General features: G+C 42.4%; 1 protein-coding gene across 1 annotated transcript in view; it reads right to left on the reverse strand.

Annotated features, from left to right (window-relative positions):
• NECAB1 (N-terminal EF-hand calcium binding protein 1) overlaps positions 1–7,279 on the reverse strand; it is a 52,936-nt gene extending 45,657 nt beyond the window's left edge. The window contains exons 1-2 of the mRNA XM_058026027.1: positions 7,172–7,279; positions 4,458–4,482 (exon numbers count right to left, since the gene is read on the reverse strand). Of these exons, the coding sequence (XP_057882010.1) occupies positions 4,458–4,482; positions 7,172–7,279 (133 nt within the window). The remainder of the gene's footprint in view (positions 1–4,457; positions 4,483–7,171) is intronic.
• Between the last annotated feature and the right edge of the window lie 10,864 nt (positions 7,280–18,143).

Here is an 18,143-nt window from a genome sequence, read left to right on the forward strand (position 1 = left end):
TGGAAATCTTGTTGGTCGCTCAAAAGCCCATGATCTGTGAATCAAACCCTTTGGTCACTGACACCAGTGAAAGGGACGGGTTGCTACTGCTGCACTCGCCTTATTTTAAGGAATCCTTCATTTATGACCCACAGTTTTTGTTACACCAATGTTAGCATGGTTTTAGAGCTGGGCTGAAATCCTCAGATTATTGTAATCAATATGCTGCATATATAATCACAGTATTTTATACAGTTTCAGAATTCTACATATAAAAGCCTGGTGTGCCTGCTTTGTATCATGGACATCAGGGGTACTGAATATGACAGAATTCAAAGATTATCTCATCTGACTATTTTTCATTTTATAGATCCTAGTTCAAATACATTAAAAAAGATATATATATATATTAGGGGGAAAAAAGCTTTCAGTGAGTGCTTGTTTGAAATGTCAGAGAAAAAAAATTAAACCAGACATAAATGCAGTGATTCCGACATCAATAAGATGCTGCTGCAAGTCTGCTGGTTGTTTGATATTCAGGTTCATCAATGTATGGAGCTTTAGTCTTCGTTTGTTTAGTCAGTTTTTAAAATTTTCCTTCATTTGTTTACAGTCATGCCTGAAGCAAGCTGTTTACAGTGTTCCTTATGGTTCAGGCTTTTTGGCTTTTTACGAAAATGTCTGCTTCTGTGGCAGATATTACCAATGATGTTTTTAAATATCTTCCTCTTAGGAGCTTTAAGAGTGTTTGAGGTATAGTTTCACTCAGTGCTTTTTCTTAACAGCTGACTTGTGTCTGCAAATCAATGAAAACATCTATATACAAACCACCTTTTCCAAACCTGTCATATTAGAGTTGCCCTCCTTAGGGCCTAGAGGCATCCAAGAGCTCAGGGGCAGGAGCTGTTAAGTTATGGCCTTTGTTAAGGCCATAATCGAATACCAATTTGAATTTTGTGGAGGAGAGAGACAGCTGAGAGCTACTCCCCCTGGGGAACAGGGCTAGGAGTCACTCCCTGCAGGTTTGACTGGATGGACACTGAAAAGTGCCAAGAGAAGTCTCAAACGCCAGAGCATGCCAAGTTTCCAGAGCAGGAGAGGAGATCCAGAGCTGGAGATGATAGACAGACTCTGGTGAAAGGCAAAGGCAATGGTCCTCTTCCCCAGTGGGATGGGAAGAGAAATGACCCCCACCATGATGCCAGCAAAGGCAGGGCACTTTTCTCTAGTTATTTTGTGGTGCTCCTTGACTTTGGTCTGTGTTGAACCATCAGTGTTGAACCATCAGTGTCAAGGCGCCTTCCCCTTGTTACTCTTGCAAGATTAAGGGTTGCATTCTCAGTACAATATTACCTTTTTTCCCCCATCTATTTGACAGTCAGACTGTTTGTGATTGGACTTCTGCAATGTAATATGTATTTGAAATTCCATTCCTGTGCTAAGAGGAGGGAATTCTGGCAGGAGGCAATTCTAATTGGGCACATGTCACAGCTGCATGGTCACAAGAGGCCGCTGGGTGACATTCACCAACAACTGATATCATTTCACTGCAAGGCTGATGGGGTGCCCCACGTCCCTCCTGGCATATCAGGGGATAAGAGAGACACCTCATGCAGACAAGCACATGCAGGTGCTGCATTCACATGTGTGTGAGGCAACCACTGTTTCTTGAGAGATGAGGGAAGTGAATTTTTTGGGGGGGGATTAGAAAAGATTGCATTTGGCAGTTCCAGTTTCCCAGTTTTTCTTCACTCCCTCCATTGCAGGCTAGGGACAAAATTTTATTTTTCGTGAGGAATTTAATGAATTTGATTTTGTTTTTAAATAGCAAAAGAAATTAAACAAATGAAGATTTTTCCTTTTAGCTGGATTTTTTCCCCCCAAATTAGTTCTCTGTGAAATCCACATGCTTTCCTTTGAGTCTGTGGTGTTCTATAAAGTAAACCTTACCAAAATTTCATTTCAACATACAGACCTGAAACATCTCCTTTCCAAAAAGGTCAATGTGCAGCATCTCACCTTTATGAAATTGCTTTTTTCCCCCCTCAGGATTTTCTGTTGCTTCTGTCAATATTATGAACCATATAGTTCTTTAAAATCCTTCCCTGTGCCTTGTTCTCCCTTCAAAAAAAATCATATGACCTTTTCATTTATGGGAGATATGTGGATCAGCTCCACAAAAAGCAGAGCCATGAAATAAGAACTACAGAGAGAGTTTATGAAGCTGATCCTCTCATGGAATCTCTGCATAGCTGATATTTCCAAAAATAGGACAGTAACAGAGTGATATATGTACCTGGGCTGGCAAAGAAAGAAGCCATTTGTATGACTTCATTCACATGGCTGTTTGCTAAAGGACTTTCTTAATTGACCACAAATGCCATAAATTATTGTAGCAATTTTGAGTACCAGCAGTTCAGTAGAATGTCTTGGCTCTTTTGATCTTTCATTTTATACTGCCTTTGCAAGAATATTTATCTTTCCTTGTGGTGGAAGGCTTACCTGAAGTCCCACAGTCCACGAATTCATAGTAAAAATGCTTATACAATACTCCTACTTATCAGCTCCATCCACTTTTTTTTTATTTATTTTTTTCCTTGCTGTCTAACAAGAATCTAGTAAAGTTTTTGATGTTATTTTCTCTGAGGGTATTTTAATCTCACAAAATGAATGAATACAGCAGAGGAGGTTCTATTAAAAGTATACAAGAGAATTTAACAAGGCTGTGTCATGGACAGTAATGTAGTATTTGTTACTGAAAGCCAATAGTCGATTTCCTGTAGCACAGAAAGGAGACACTGAAAGTGTAAGTAGACCAGTCATTAACCAAAACCAATAATTTATGGTGACAACAGTGTGAGCATTTTCAGTAAGTAGTCACATATCCAATAACCTTGCTGAAAATGAACTTAACTTCACAGCCTTGAAACAAATTTCCCTATCAATGTGGCACAAGCCTGTGCATTGCTAGATAAACAAAGTGGAAGTCCCATGGGCAACTGATGGTTGAGCAAACACAATTAAAGCCTAAAAGCTGAAATAATTTTAAGTTCATGGACATTAATAGAACTGAAGTGACTGAACTTAGCCACTTTTCTGCCAGTAATATGTTGTAAAAAAACGTATACAGGTAGGAATACCAGTGACCAATATCTCTGGGTTTTGTATTGCTCTGGTTTGTCCCCAGTACTGGGAGCTGTTCCCCCTGTTTTCACAGCAATGTATGGTTATGAGCTGTGGGGAAACCCAAATGAGGACTGAAGTGCTCCTAAGCACCAAAGTGGATCCACCAGGGCTGGCACAGCACGAGCCCAAAATCCAGGGCAGGGACACAAAGCTCCAGGATCTCTTTTGGTCTCCAGGGTGTTGATGAGTTCTGCTCTGTACCACGTGCTCTGACCCTCATCAATCTTCAGGGCAGATGCACACTCATTATTCCAAACCCCACCAGCAGGTCTGAGGGAGATGCCAGAGCTGTGCTGTGGTTGGCAGGTAACAAAGCTAGAGATGCACACTGCAGGTGCAGGGAGTCCTCCTCCTCTTCCCATGCCAGCCCTCACCTTGGAATTCACCTTACACAATCACTGCCCATGCAAACCACTGGCAAGCTAGCTGACTGAGGGAGATAACAAAGAAAACACTACCAAAAAACTCCCACAGTGATGGATTCTGTGGCTCCTGAGCCCTCTGAAGGAGCCTACCATGGTCTTGTGGGACGTGCCAGTTGCTGCACATGAGCTGGGGCAGGAATAGCAAACAGAAGTGGGCTGTGGAGGTGAGATTTCTCTCTCAGCAACAGTACAGTTATTCCACATGCTCAGTTATACCACCAAACTGTACAGTAGCCACTTGCTGTCCAAGAACTCTTCCTTGTAAGTTATCACTGATTTTCTCAATGGTATCCATTTGCCTTCTCTTTATTGAATGCACCCAGTATCTGTTTTCTGAGGATTGACTGGACTGGGAATTACTTGTCAGGGTTAAACCTATCTGATCTGTGGTCTTGACACTGTTCAATGCTTCTCTTGTTAATAAAAAACTTATGACTTCGTAGTATAAATATGTGCATTGGATTCAAGGGTTTATTCTTCCAACTGACACACTGAAAAAATACAAAAACAAAAAAACAAGCTGATTTCTGGATGTAGCCTATGATGGTTAAAAAAAGATAAGATGGAGCTTCTTACAAGTATTTCAGACCTTCTTGAGTCAGTGTGACTAGAAAACATCCACATGTACCCAAAGTGCAAATGAAACACAAATGTCAAATTGTGAAAGCATAAGATCTGTCCTTAAAGAAGGAAAGATCAGATCACAACACAACATAATACATGGCACTGAATCTGCAGGAAACATAAAATGACATGAGGGATGTCTGCTTTTTCTGTTAGGATGTTTAAAACATGACTTAAAATGCTAAATTAATGATGGATTCTTTTTTTCCAAAGGAAAGAGGCAAGACATGCAAGAAATCTTACCATTCTTGTCTGCTCTTCTTAATATCTTAAAAAAAGAGAGACAGAAAGAACAGAGTCAATTTTTTCTTTTGTATAGGTTAATAACAAACAATGTACTTCTTAGTACAGATTTATAGTTTGGGCTCTACATCACATTTTCACAAAGCTGCATAGAATTTTAAAGTTATTAACACGCGTCCCTCTGAGCTTTTTTTAACTCCTCCATTGCTGTGTGCACTGACAACCAAGACCATAGCAAGAACCAGCTTTATTTTCCGGTTTGTTTATGGATTACAAGGATGATGTTCAGGCACAAAACCTGGTACCACATGGCTAGCATGGTACTGGATTCAGGTTTGAGAGAAGTGGCTTAAAGAAGCAGAGCAAGAATGATGGCTGGGAGGATGTGCTGAGCATCTGAGGTGGTGAGAAAGACTCCTGGTTTGTGTGGGTGGAGGAAGCAAAGGGTAAATCAGGGTGGCACAAAGGGATCAGACTCGGTGTCACTGCAATGGAGAATCATCCAGGAAATGCTGCCACAAGTGTGGACAAAGCAAGAAAGCAAATCTTCCAAACCTAGTTTCTGTTGCTGCAGCAAATATCACTGAAGTGTTTCAAAATATGTTTTTGCACATATATTTTTGAGAGCTGACAGCAATGGAAACATTCTCTGGTTTATTAAAATGTTAGTAGCATTTAAACAGCTTCTCCAGCACATGCCATGGCTGCTCTGCTCCTAGAAGTGAAACCAGACAAGATGGATCCAAGTGCCCAGCTCTCTTGGAGCACCTTCATGATTGTTTTGTGGAGGGTGGTGTTGGCAGGGAAACCAACAGAGTTGTGACCCACATCCAGGACTTCCCTGATGGTGAACTTTGCATCGAACCAAATTTACAGCACATAAAATATGAAATATACTTAGTAAGCTGACACTTTCTCTCCCTCTTTATACAAATAAATGATACACTCAATTTTCAGTATAAGGATTGGACTTTTGAAGGGATGTAGCAGTGGAGTTTCAATAAAATAGAAATGTCCCATAACCATAGGTCAAGAGTGGTAAAATTTTCTGCTTAAGTAATTTTAAAAATTGATTTTAAATCAATTATTCATGTATTTATTATTTTTATAATTATTATTTTAAATTTATATAATTTGTTTTAATTAATTAACCCTCCTGCCCCAACCTTAAGCAAGTATTAAAATCCTTTAGACACTTGAGAGGGAGTTTGACAGAAGACCACAGAAGAGGTTGTTTTAGCAATCATAAATCACTCTCATTAGGTCTCTCTCTCTGGAGAGAGATTATTTATAAGAACATTTAGTGACAGAACAATGGGGAATGATTTCAAACTGTAAGAGATTAGGTTTAGATTAGATGTTAGGAAAACAATCATTACTGTATGGGTGCTAAGGCACTGGTAGTGGTGGCCCAGGGAGGTTGTGGCTGGCAGAGTTTGAGGCCAGGCTGGATGAAGCTCTGAGCAACCTGGTCTAGTGGAAGCTGTCCCTGCCAATGGCAGGGCTTTAGAACTGGATGATTTTTAAGATCCCTTCCAACCATGCCATTTTATCATTCTACAATTCTATTCCCCAGGGGGATCAGGACCTCAGTGCTGCCCTTTCTGTGCAGCCTTACAACAAACCTCTTGCTGCCTGATCTAATTTAAATGTGTTTATATAGGTGGGGCTACTTCACTGAGGAGTAATCACACACCTACACACCCCCAAAATCTAAAATATCTGTGACATGATATTTTATCACTTATTATTATTATCATTTTATTCACTTGAAACTAGAGAAAGGTTGGGGAAGTTGAAGTGGGCATATTAGAGAAAACATCTAGATAAAGAGTCCTTTAATACAGGCTATGCCATTCCAGCTGATTTGTGGAATAATGCCAATACTAGAGCTGGTCTGAAGCAGATCAGAGTTGGTGGTTGAGTTGGTCTCAAGATTTGCAGGTCTCACCAAGGTCAGGGGATACTTTGAAGATCTTTGGGTGGGAGTTTGCCTTTTACCACGGTTTGCCTTGGAACAAAGAAATACTCTGTGCTGTACAAATTTGGACAAGAAAACTTTACAGCTGCACCTTGCAAGACGCCCTTGGTGACAGCCTAGCACAGCACCTCGCGGGGCTGCGTGGCCAGATGTTCATCAGGACACCTCCCTGGGCTCATCTCAAAGGGCTGAGGGGCTCAGGATTCTCTGCACATTGACCTTGGGCTCCTCAAATTCATCAGGGTCTGAAGGGATGGGAAGAACCTGCATGGTTAGGGAAAAAAACCCAAAAACTTTTATAGGGTGAGAAACTTTAGTGAAAAGCACCCCCATCCCCCCACCCCAATAAAAACAATAAAATTTGAAGTAACTTATTTAGAAAGGTGACTGTTTAGACTGTTTTCACCCCTTTAGAATGGTGACAGAGCCTCTTCTAGCCACCCCCAAAGACTAACCTGCTCTCCTCACACATGCAGCCATTAGAAGTACAAGGGGAAGGGGAAAGGGAAAGGGAAAGGGAAAGGGAAAGGGAAAGGGAAAGGGAAAGGGAAAGGGAAAGGGAAAGGGGGAAGATTCACAGCCTCACTGGGCTTCACCCCCTTCCACCGAGGGAGAAGATAACAGGTCAGGAAAAAAAAAAGGGAAAAAAAAAAGGAAAATAAGAAATAAAAGCGGGGAGGGGGGAAGTATGGAGAGGAAAAAAGGCAAGAGAAAAAGGCAATACATAACAAACCAGGTGCCCCTCCCCAAACACTCGCAGGTGCCCGGTGCGAAGGATGGGTTCCGTGCCCGTACTCACGTCGCGGAAGATGCGCAGGCCCGCTCCCCGCTCCGCCGCCATCCGCCCGCCTCAGCCGCCTCAGCCGCCTCAGAGCTCGCCCGGGGCCGGGCCGGGGTCCCTGCGGGGCCGGGCCGGGGTCCCTGCGGGGGCCGAGCCGCCCGCCCGGCCCCGGGAGCCCGCCCCAGCGAGGGCAGGAGCAGGAGCAGGGCCGGCCGTGCCGTGAGGGGCACACACTCCCTGTTGCATCCTTAGGGCGGGCTCTGGCGACACTTGCGTTGTCTCCATGAAGGAAACTTGCGGTCTGTCAGGACATGTCTGCACCGTCGTTTTGGCTGCCTCCCCCATCAGCACAGTCACTTTGGGGAGATGTTTCCCAGGAAAGCCACGAGAGCCCGTTCCGAAGATGGGCTATAAGAGATAAGGTGTAAGGTGAGGCAGCGCAGGGGTGACGGGCGGCTCTGCGTTCCACACCGCGCTGCGGGCACCGCCAGCAGCTGCGCTCCACAAAAGCCTCGGGCTTGATAATAAGATGATGCTTGTATATAATATATCCCTCGAAGTGTCCCGGCCAAAAACCAGGGGCTGCAGGGACGTGTAGCGCCGGTGCTCTGCGGGGAAGCAAGCGGGGAGCAGGGGATGGGGCAGGAGCGGGCCCGGCGGGGCCAGGGCAGAGAGGAGGAGGAGGGTCCGGGCTCAGGGAGGGGAAGGCAGCTCTGAGGGGAGATCCCCCAGCTCCCGCACACCCGAGCCAAGGAGGAGGGTCCGGGATCAGGGGAAGGAAGGCAGCTCTGAGGGGAGATCCCCCAGCTCCTGCACACCCGAGACAAGGAGGAGGGTCCGGGGTCAGGGGGGGAAGGCAGCTCTGAGGGGAGATCCCCCAGCTCCCGCACATCCGAGACAAGGAGGAGTTCTCGCATGGAAATCCAAGGAGGAGTTCTCGCATGGAAATCCTGTAACAGCGGCTGTGACTGTGCTCCCACCACGGGCAGACGGCATTGCCATTTTACATCATGTGTTACAGCAGTGGGATAGATTATATACTGCTGCTAGTGATTACTATATCAATACTATGCTTCTAAACAAATACTAGAGTGAAGTTTTGGTTTTAAAACATTTGCATGGATGAAAAGCCTCGGCCGTGGTGTGACTTGAAAGTTTCTGCTTCTCTCACCTCCCTTCCAACATTTCAGAGGAAAACCTGAGAGATGGAAGAGAGAACTGTCCAATTGGAAAGACAAGGCATTTCACAGGGTGAGCAATTTTTATCTCAATTCATAAAGATGGCTTTAAAAAAGAGATGGAAAGATCATCTCAGGCTATTTTTGCTTTTTAATAATACTGAAAAGCTTTTATTTAATCTGATTTTTTGATGGTAATATGGGAATATATTTTTTTCCAGGGAGAGGAAAGAAAAAGAAGAAGAAGAAGAAAGAGCCAGGGGGGGTGAGTAGAAATAAGAGCAAGTTTCTTTAGACTATAGAGCGGCTTGGTTTTTTTAACTTTCACAGCAACAACATTAATAATTTACATATTTAACTTTTTCACTAATATCTATCTATAAAAAGACCTTTGATGAAGACCCAGTATCTATCTATAAAAAAAAATCTATCTATAAAAATTCTATATATAAAAAAATTCTATATATAAAATGAATTCTATCTATAAAAAAATTTAACTTTTTGGACTAATTTCTATCTATAAAAAGACCTTTGATGAAGACCCAGTATCTTTCCTTTTTGATTAGCTTTAACATTCACCAAGAATATTTTGTTTGTCTAGAGGAACCTTCCTTCAAAATTGTAAGAAAAAATATTGTGCCATCTTGATATTTTTAGGGTAAAAATGAAAACATAAGAATCAAAAATGTCTCATAGGACTTTTATTACATGAGAAAGTTGTGAGTAGAGTATATGTGAAACTTACTGATGATAGTTTTTGTACTGCTTTAAAATTACCTGAAGCAATACCTCAATTTTAACACCACAAGCAGAACCAGAGCTCTGAATTTTACTCAGTTTCATATTCATTCAATGATGTCCCTCTGTCTCTGAGCAAGAAGCCATGAGGAGAGGGGAGTGCTGCTGTGGTGCCCTGTGATGTGGGAGTACAGGCACTGCCTCACTGGGAGGATAATGGCTTTGTGACCTGCCCAGGTGAGGTTAGCAAAGGTCAGCACTCAGTGACATGCTCCCCTCTGCAGCCACTGACCTGTGCTGCTCGCCTCCTATTACGAGAAATAAAAGTTGTTCTGTGTGTGTCTGAGGATAAAACCTAAATGAGCCTGTTTTTTTCTTGCTGTGTGTCAAATCATTAAACTTTTATTTAGAAACCAGGTACTTTACTAGCTCATGTGAAATGAATTGGTCAGCCAAAGTGTAATGATTTTGCCCTTTAATCTGGGAAAAACAAACAAATTAAAGCTGGCAGCAAGAGCTACCTTCCACTTACTGTGCAGTGGACTGTGATGTGCAAGAGCCATCAGCGCTGAGATAGATAAACAGCAAAACTTCCTTTTTACTGAGGAAATGCAAGCTGTCCAAGTGTCTAATTGAGTTACTGAGCCACTCCATGATTCCACTCTCTATGTGTGTGGCCTCTAACTGACAGGAAAGACACTTTGTAATGCTTGTGTCAAAATATAACCTTTCCAGCAGAAGAACAGCACTATTTGCACTTGGCTAAGGGAATGGATCTGCTTTATGGTCTTTTTTCTTTGCTGCAGGAGCTGACTGGTACGTATCCAAAGGGCTGAGTCAGTATTATACAGAGTCCCCCCTCAGCTTTCAAAACCTGTTGTTTTGTCATGGTTTAACCATCTGGTCTGGTGCTCTGTAGGCCAACCCCAAACCAGCCTCTGGTTTGGGTACTCAAATGCTGCCCCTGTCGTTGCTCCCTCATAACTTTTCTTCGTCATAAAGTAAAAATAGAGAAAATTCAGATTCAGTATGTTTGTTGCCATGGCTTGTGGGCAGAAACAGAGGAAGCAAAAGGCCACCTTTATTTTCCTTCCCTTTGTGTATCACACATGGACTCATCTGACCCAAGGGAGGATCCTGTATTTCTGCAGCTCGGTGTTCCTAGGAAGGACTCTGATGATTAAAAAGTAAGTCCTCTTCTATAACATATGGCAACTGTGCCAGTGACAGCAAGGGTGGATCTACAAAATCTCAGAAGGAATGTTGGTGTGCCTGGAAAACCATTAGGTCAGCCGCCTCTACAGGAGGGTGTGGCTAGGTACAGCTCATCAGATGAAAATCACCTCAGGGTTCCCAGCTCTGGGAACCTCATCGGGATCCCTCCTGGGACAAGGCCTGAGTCTGCTCCCATGGCTTTCCTGCCCTCCTCCTTTCCCTCTGGCCCCATGTCCACGTGGTGGTGCAAAGGAAAACCAGACACAGGCAGTACTGGAGCCACAGGGCAGTTCAGGGGCAAGCCAGTGCAGACAACAGGCATGAGCACCAGCAGGTGAGCCTGAATGCAGCATGGATTGGAGCTCTTTCCTAAACCACCAGGAGAATAAATATAATGTAAAGCCATTGTCAGAAACTGATATGTTAGAGGTGAATGACTCAAAACAATCAGCCACTTGTGGAGGCAGCAGGGTGCTTTACTGAGGCAGGGTTTGCACCCCTGGCCAAGGGGAGGAGGGAGGGTAAAGGGGCACCCAGCAGCAACTGTGGCTCATGTTGAGAAAAAGCCTGCTGTGAGACTGGATAGATAAGGCAAATATTTACTCATAAGATCTAAGAAAAAGAATTAAGTAGAGGATCAAAGCATAAGGGTCAGAAGCAAAACAATGTGAAAGCACAGTTTACTTTTATTCTTTATATTTGCAACATTCTCACAAAAAAAAAAAAAAAAAAGGTAGAAGAAAACTGCTATTGTTAGTCTGCAGCCAAAATGATTTAATAATGTCCTCGTTCTGGTCAGGACAGGGTTAATTTTTTGCAGTAGCTGGGAGGAGGCATGGCTAGGGCACTGAGGTTTTTCTGAGCCACCTCATGCCATTGCTGGGGAAAGTGACACTTTTTCAGGGAGAGGGCATTCCTTCATATTGAGAAAACATAGTGTATTCTATTACTGGGGCTTTTTTCCCCCATGTGAGTAGTTTCTTTTCTTATAATCTCTGTCATTAGTATTGTTGCTGTTTCTGCTGATTTTCTTATCTCATCTCTTTTTCCAGTAAATTGTTCTTACCTTAACCCATGACCTTTGCCTTTTGTGCTTCCAATTCTCAGTGCCACCCCAGTGAATTGGGAAGGGGAAGGGAGGAAGGGCAAAGGGGAATGGGTGTGTGGTTTTGGAGAGCCTTGGAGGGGACAGTAAATTGGAAGTACTGTTTCTAAACCTGACAGATATTAATCCAGACCCAAACAAGTTCAGTTCAGGGTACCTGCCATGCTCAGGTATAAGCAATAGTCCTGAGCAGTCCATCCATCCCTGCTCTGTTCCCCCTAAGAGGGAGAATCATAAGATTATTTGTATTGCAAAGCTGGTCACTCATTGTTCATCAGGCCTGGAAGAACAGTTTCCCACACAGCTGAAGATGGGGAATGAGGTTCCCACAAAGAGTTAATTCCGGTCTTGAGGGTCATGGTCTTTAAGAGCTGAGAAGGAGCCATTGACTACAGAGTACTTTTAGGAGTCTGGTTAATTTATTCAAAGTCTTGAGGCTGGTTGGAGTGTGTAAATAACTACAGTTTCTTCCATATGTATGTGCCCTCCTGCCAAATGGCAACCTATACGTAACTTGTTTTGTTACTGTGGCTGTCACTGAGAAAAATGCCAAAAGCCTTGTGCCTCATTCCTGGGCCAGAAATGAGCACATACACACTGATAACAGACAGTACAGAAATCTGGTAGAGTGTCTGAGACCTGTGACATGGAGTCGTGGTTTTCACTTTGGCAAAACCTCCGAGCCTGAGCTCTGCTTTAGGTGCCCAAATATTTAACTACGTGTTGGCCATTGTCCTTCCTGTTCAACTGGCTTTAATTACACGAATCCAATAAAAAGATCATGGATCTGATAAGATTATCTCAAACTCGTTTCTGTAGCTGGATTTGAGATTTTTTTAAAAAGAAAAACTGTATTATTTCAATAGTTTTTTGAACTGAAGAATTTTCTCCCTACCTCCCTACCTTTCCCAGGCCAATCCTCAGATATATATCTCCCATGAAACACTACCTCATGAGACGATTCCAGCTCTTTTCTTTGCTTTTCAGTTTGAAAATCCTTGTTAATTGTTGAAATTCTGCTTTCTGAAATGACCTCCTGGCTTACAGCAATTCAGTGATTTCACCTCTTGCAGCCATGCTGACAGCTCAGAACATGCAGGCAAGCCCCTCTCCCCAGCCTGGCAGTGCTCACAGCCTAGTGGAACATCTCCTGCTGCTTCCTACCTCAGGGAAAGCAAAGGGCTCTTCAAGGCCTTTTGGACTGATGTTTTTTGATCATATTGCTACAACTGTAGATGAGACTCTGTTTTGCTTTCAGTGGATCTTTGGGGGGGAGCTGAATTCTTGCAGAAAGAGCAAACACGTCACCATCTATTTTAGAAAAAGTCTCTAGCAATTTTATATTGCCAGAGAATTCAGTGCCAAGTACTGTCTGCTCTCCAGCTGTTATTGTGCTCAGTCCTAGGCTAAGGAGAATAATGCAAATAAATGTAAAAGCAGGAGGGAGAGATGTGATTTTATCTGTTCTTGATTTTAACAATAATTAATAGCTAAATATTTAATATAAGAATTAATAACTGTCTACTTGAAATAAGGAATCCCTTCTGCTATTTTACAGAAGCAAAAGCCTTAATCCAAACAGAGCATAACTTTGGGGACATTTCTATCCAAATGCAACTCTGCATGAGAAACTGAAATAATTTCTGGGTATGAATGTTGAAGTTTCGGCTTGCTTCTCAACATTGTGCTTATTTGGAGAAATTCTACTTAAAATACTCCCAGAGAATTTCTACTTACAGATGGGATTTGAGATGGAGCATAACAGTAAGTGATTTGGACAGACATATCCCACTAATCCCATTATTCTGGTGCCAGACTTGTGGGCCTGGTTCAATGCCCCAGTGCTAGCCCAACTCAAAGACAAGATTTTAGGATGTGCATTCTCTACCAAAGCCAAAACACAATCATCAAAGGATACAATAAATGACAGGGACATTCTATGTGTTTCACTGAGAGAGGTTTTTTTTTAACTTTCAGAGACTGATTCTACAAATCACTTACTTACTAGGATATTTCTTATAAATATTACTCCAGGCATAGCAAGAACAGTCATAGGCATTTCCTAGTTACTTACATAAGGAAGGCCATCAACCCAAATAAAAAAAATGTTAATTAAAGTTTCATATCTTACTTAAAAAAACCCCACAGGCTTCTGTGAGTCTCCTCACTGTCCAAATCAGAGAACAGTTTAATGTAGCAAATTTTGGAAGACCAGTTTTTCGTTTGAATGCTAATCAGGAATTCTGATTTACTACAGAACTGAATAATAAAATTATTAGTTTTCTTCTCTTTGTATATAGATTAGATGACTAGATTTAGATATTTCTGGAGCATATCTATATCATCTATATCTATCTATAGATACATATCACTATTTAGATGACTTTATGTTTACATTTCCATCATTCTACCATAAAGGGCCCTCCCAAAATCCCTGCCATTTGTGAAAATTATTGACAAACATGGCAGCACATAGACAGAAAGTAAGTATTTTTATTGCAGATGTTTCTAGAAATCTTAACCAAGGAATATCAGTCTGCTATGCTGGATGCTTAACAGCTGCAAGACAAATGGCAAAACTCACTGGTGAATAATATCAATCACATAATTTTTGTTTAGAAGATCCATTACAGAGATGTAATGAAATTCCTCCTCCCTGCATAGTTTTTGATACACGTCTGCTTCTCTTTACCTCAAATAATGTCCTCAGTAGTTAAGGGACAATAAAAGCAAACATCCTGCAGACAGTACTCCTGTACTGTCCAGTCCCTTGTGACATGCCTTCAGAGCAGCGCATCTGAAACCTACAAACCCATATCACTTACTTTATTGTATCGTGGAGTGCATTCCTTGCCTTGTGGTTGTGTCATAAAAAGGCTGTTTTCAAAAGGTCATCTGTATGTGACATCTAATTAGGGATTTTTCTCAAACTCCTTTGCTATACAAAAATTGAAAATGGTTGTAAATTGAATTGTCTGTAGGACAGACAGGTTTTGTTGGTATTAAAGAATTTTAATAAAATAAAGCTTAAGAAAATAGATAATCAAAAGCCATTCTATCATGATTGTACTATTTGACTGAAAAGAATCTAAAATCACAAGATTCTGTTAGATCTCAAACAAAAGTGATTATCTTGTTCAAAAGTAAATTCTGCTTTCAGTTATTTCAGTCTAAATATATAGGCAGTTGTTTACTGTAAATAAAAGATTTCAGCATTGTTGTTGGCTCAGAGAACACTGTCCTTCATGTAAAAATTAGAGTTTTCTCACCAAAATAGGACATTTTTTACTCCACTCCATCTCTGAATTGATATTATACTCTATCTTAATTTTTATTTCGAATCTGTACATGCTGGGCTGCCTTGTGCAGTTCTGTATAACTACTGCATCTGTGCCATCTTGTGGTCTTCACAAAACTTGTAATGATTTTTACTTTGGGAATTAATCAGAAGTGCAACAGCTCGTCCTCAGCCACAGCCAAGGGGAGGATGGCTCAAATGGCACCCCTCTAAGCAGAGATCCAATTGCTCTGCTAAGGACAGGATGCTTCACAGACAGACACATGCCCAAAACTGTTTCAGGTCTGCAGGCTGCTGGTTGGCAGGCACAGAGCAAGGCATGCCGGGATGTCATTGTGGTAATGTCCAGAGCTCTTTTCATCTTCAAATTGTGTTTATTTCCTACCTGGAGTTTCAGTAACGCATAGAAAAAGTATATATAAGATTTTCTATAAGATCCTTAGTTTTCCAGTGCAGAGGATTTATAACCAACCTCTGCCATTGCAATTCAGCTTCAGCTGTGGATCTGAATGTTGGCTGAAGTTCCTTATTGTGGGCTTGCTGCTCTTCTTGCCAGTCTTTTCCTTCTTTGCTTTTAGGAGCAGGAGGGTCCAAAAAGGGCCAGATAGATATGATTACAGTTTCACTTATGACCCCAGAGCTGAGGAATTGCTTGCTCTGATGTAAGACTGGCCTTTTAATCCCAGCATTAGAATACTGCTTTGAGAGCAGTCTCTTCCATTGAGAGATGAAGTGGTTTTATTCAACTGCCATGCAATTTGGTATCCCTTTGGCTTATGTATGTCCAGCTGCAACCAACAAGTGCCTTTTGACTGCTCATGTTTTCTTTTTCCTGCTGCAGGATGGTGGTGCTCCAGGTGGCCCTTCCATATTTTTAGTAGCTGCTGTTCTAAAATTGCATATGCTTTTTTTCCCCTTTACTGAGAGACAACCCTGCTTCCTGCTAGGTGTTCTCCTCTCTATTTTCCAGACTAAATATATTAATGGCCACTTTATTTCCATGTCTTGCTGTATCAGCTAAAAGTCCTTTTCTTTCCCTGAGGTTTGGTCTTGATAGCTTTACAGAGAATAATTGTTTCTTCTTTCAGCTTTGATTCTGCTGAGCTAATTAAGTTAAACTTTTTAATGTTTCTCTCATTAAAAGAAGCAGTTAGCCCCTGCATCATGTCTGCTTCTGTGCACTGGTACTTATTTGCTTCTCTTTTTCAAAGTAAGGGACAAGGCTTTTATGCCACCTTCCAGAAAGGGCTCACCAGGAAAATTTCATTAATATGTCCTGACCTCTTTGCTAAAATTAGTGCAGAATCACAGAATGGGTCAGGTTGGAAGGGACCACAGTTGGTCACCTGGTCCAACCTCCCTGCTCAAGTAGGGCCACCCCAGAGCACATGACACTGGATGGCATCCAGATGGTTCTTGGAGAGTGAGGGAGACTCCACCACCTCTCTGGGCAATCTGTTCCAGAAAGGTCACCTGCACAGTATAGAAATTCTTCTTCATACTCAGGTGGAACTTCCTGTACATTGTTTTTGGCCTGTTGCTTCTTGTGCCCCGGCTTGGCCCCACTGAGAAGAGCCTGGCTTCATCCTCTTGACATCCTCCCTTTAGATACTGATAGATATTGATGAGGTCCCCTCTCAGTTGTCCCTTCTCAAGGCTGAACAGGCCCAACTCTCTCAGCTTTTCCTCATAAGTGAGGTGCTCCCATCCCCTCATCATCTTCATCCTCTGCTGGACCTGCTCCAGGAGCTCAGACAATATTTTTGTTTATTTGAAAATAAATTCCTGGTTCATCGTCTCCTCAAATGGTCCACTTGCAGTTTGCAACACAAATCTTATTGCAGGTCCAAGGGGCAGGATCTTACAACATATTTGATGAAAGATCACCACACTATTTTGATTCCATGCCCTAAAGTTCCCTAGATCCTCCTGAATGATATTGCAGCCTTCTGCTTTGTCACCTCATGCCAATATCAATTAAAGTAACAAAGTAGATGAAAACTGTCTTTCTGTGTTTATTGCCTGTTTCTGCTCAGCACAGGAACTTGCCTTCTTAATGAGTTCGCAGATGACTTGGCAGTGCTTTCAATTGGACTTGAGTCCAGAAGATTTTGTGGTGTTTGTTCAGCCCTGAAAACTCTTCTGAAAGTGTCCGTGCTGAAGGGAAGTGGGAGGCATCCCCTTCCCTGCACTTGCTTGGTACTGAAGCCCTCCCTGGGGCATACACCTGCAGCCCAGGAGAGGATTTGCCCTGGAAGGAGGAAGGGAACTGCCTTGTAACACTGGCTGGGTAATGCAGCTCAGGTTCCAGGGCAGCACTGTGTTCATTTGCTGTGCAGCCCTGGAGCACCTGGCAGGAAAATCCCTCGGGAACATATCGGGTTCAGGGGGGAGTAACAGCATAAGTGCTGGTACAGAAAATGACTAACCCACCCCAAACCCACAAGAGTCTCTACTACTAACCTCCTTCCAGCATACAGAAGATTTTCAATAGAATCAGTTTGTCATCTGTCTTGTTCCAAACTTCATGCATTTTTCATTTTTTTTGTGAGCTCCTTTACCATTTATCTAGCAGATATGGTCCCAAGTGACAGCACATTAAATGTTTTCCTGGAGTTCAGATAGATGAGATCTGCATTTCCTATTCATATCTCTCAGCACATCAAAGAAGCTTGGTCTGGCGTGATCTACCATTGGTAGACACAAACTGCCTTTGATGTCATTTTCTATTAACTTCTGTGAGCCAAAATTATAAGAGATGTGCAGTGTTTCTAATCAGAATTCAGAGTTCCCATGAGTCTCATTTTTTATTTTTATTTTTGTTCCCTTCACAGTTGCTTATACATTCATGAGTAGCAATGCAAGTGTAAATAAGTATACATATCATGTTCCTGAAAAGCGGGAGATCAACAGCTGAGATTGCTGAACTTCATTAATCTACAGATCAGGTGCAGCACAAGCTGCAGCCTTCAGAAATGCTGCTTCTCTGGAGAAGTCAGGACAGGAATAGCTCCTGCAAAGGGTCCAGACCTAGAGCTCTCCCCTGCCCAGCTGGGTGGCTTGGGCACAGCCATGGGCTGTCCTCTGGCCATGGGGACAAGTGCTCTGCACACCAAGGGCCCTGCTATGGAGTCAGAACAGCATGGGGCTCTAACGTTTTAATTTTCAGTACCTGACTCTTGTCTTAACTTTCATGGATCTGCTATTTTTCTCTTCTTATCTGGTGCAATTTTGCTGTAAAAAGCACACAAAATCCTAACGGTTTTCACCTTTTAGCAAAATGAACCAAGCTGCCAGCACACTCTGATTTCCCCTTTGAACACAGATCTGCCAGGAGACAAACACTCCTCCTTCATTTTAGATTTTATTTTTTACACTACAGCCTAATAC

Source organism: Melospiza georgiana, chromosome 1 (genome assembly GCF_028018845.1).
Source record: "Melospiza georgiana isolate bMelGeo1 chromosome 1, bMelGeo1.pri, whole genome shotgun sequence".
Taxonomy (NCBI): Eukaryota; Metazoa; Chordata; class Aves; order Passeriformes; family Passerellidae; genus Melospiza; species Melospiza georgiana.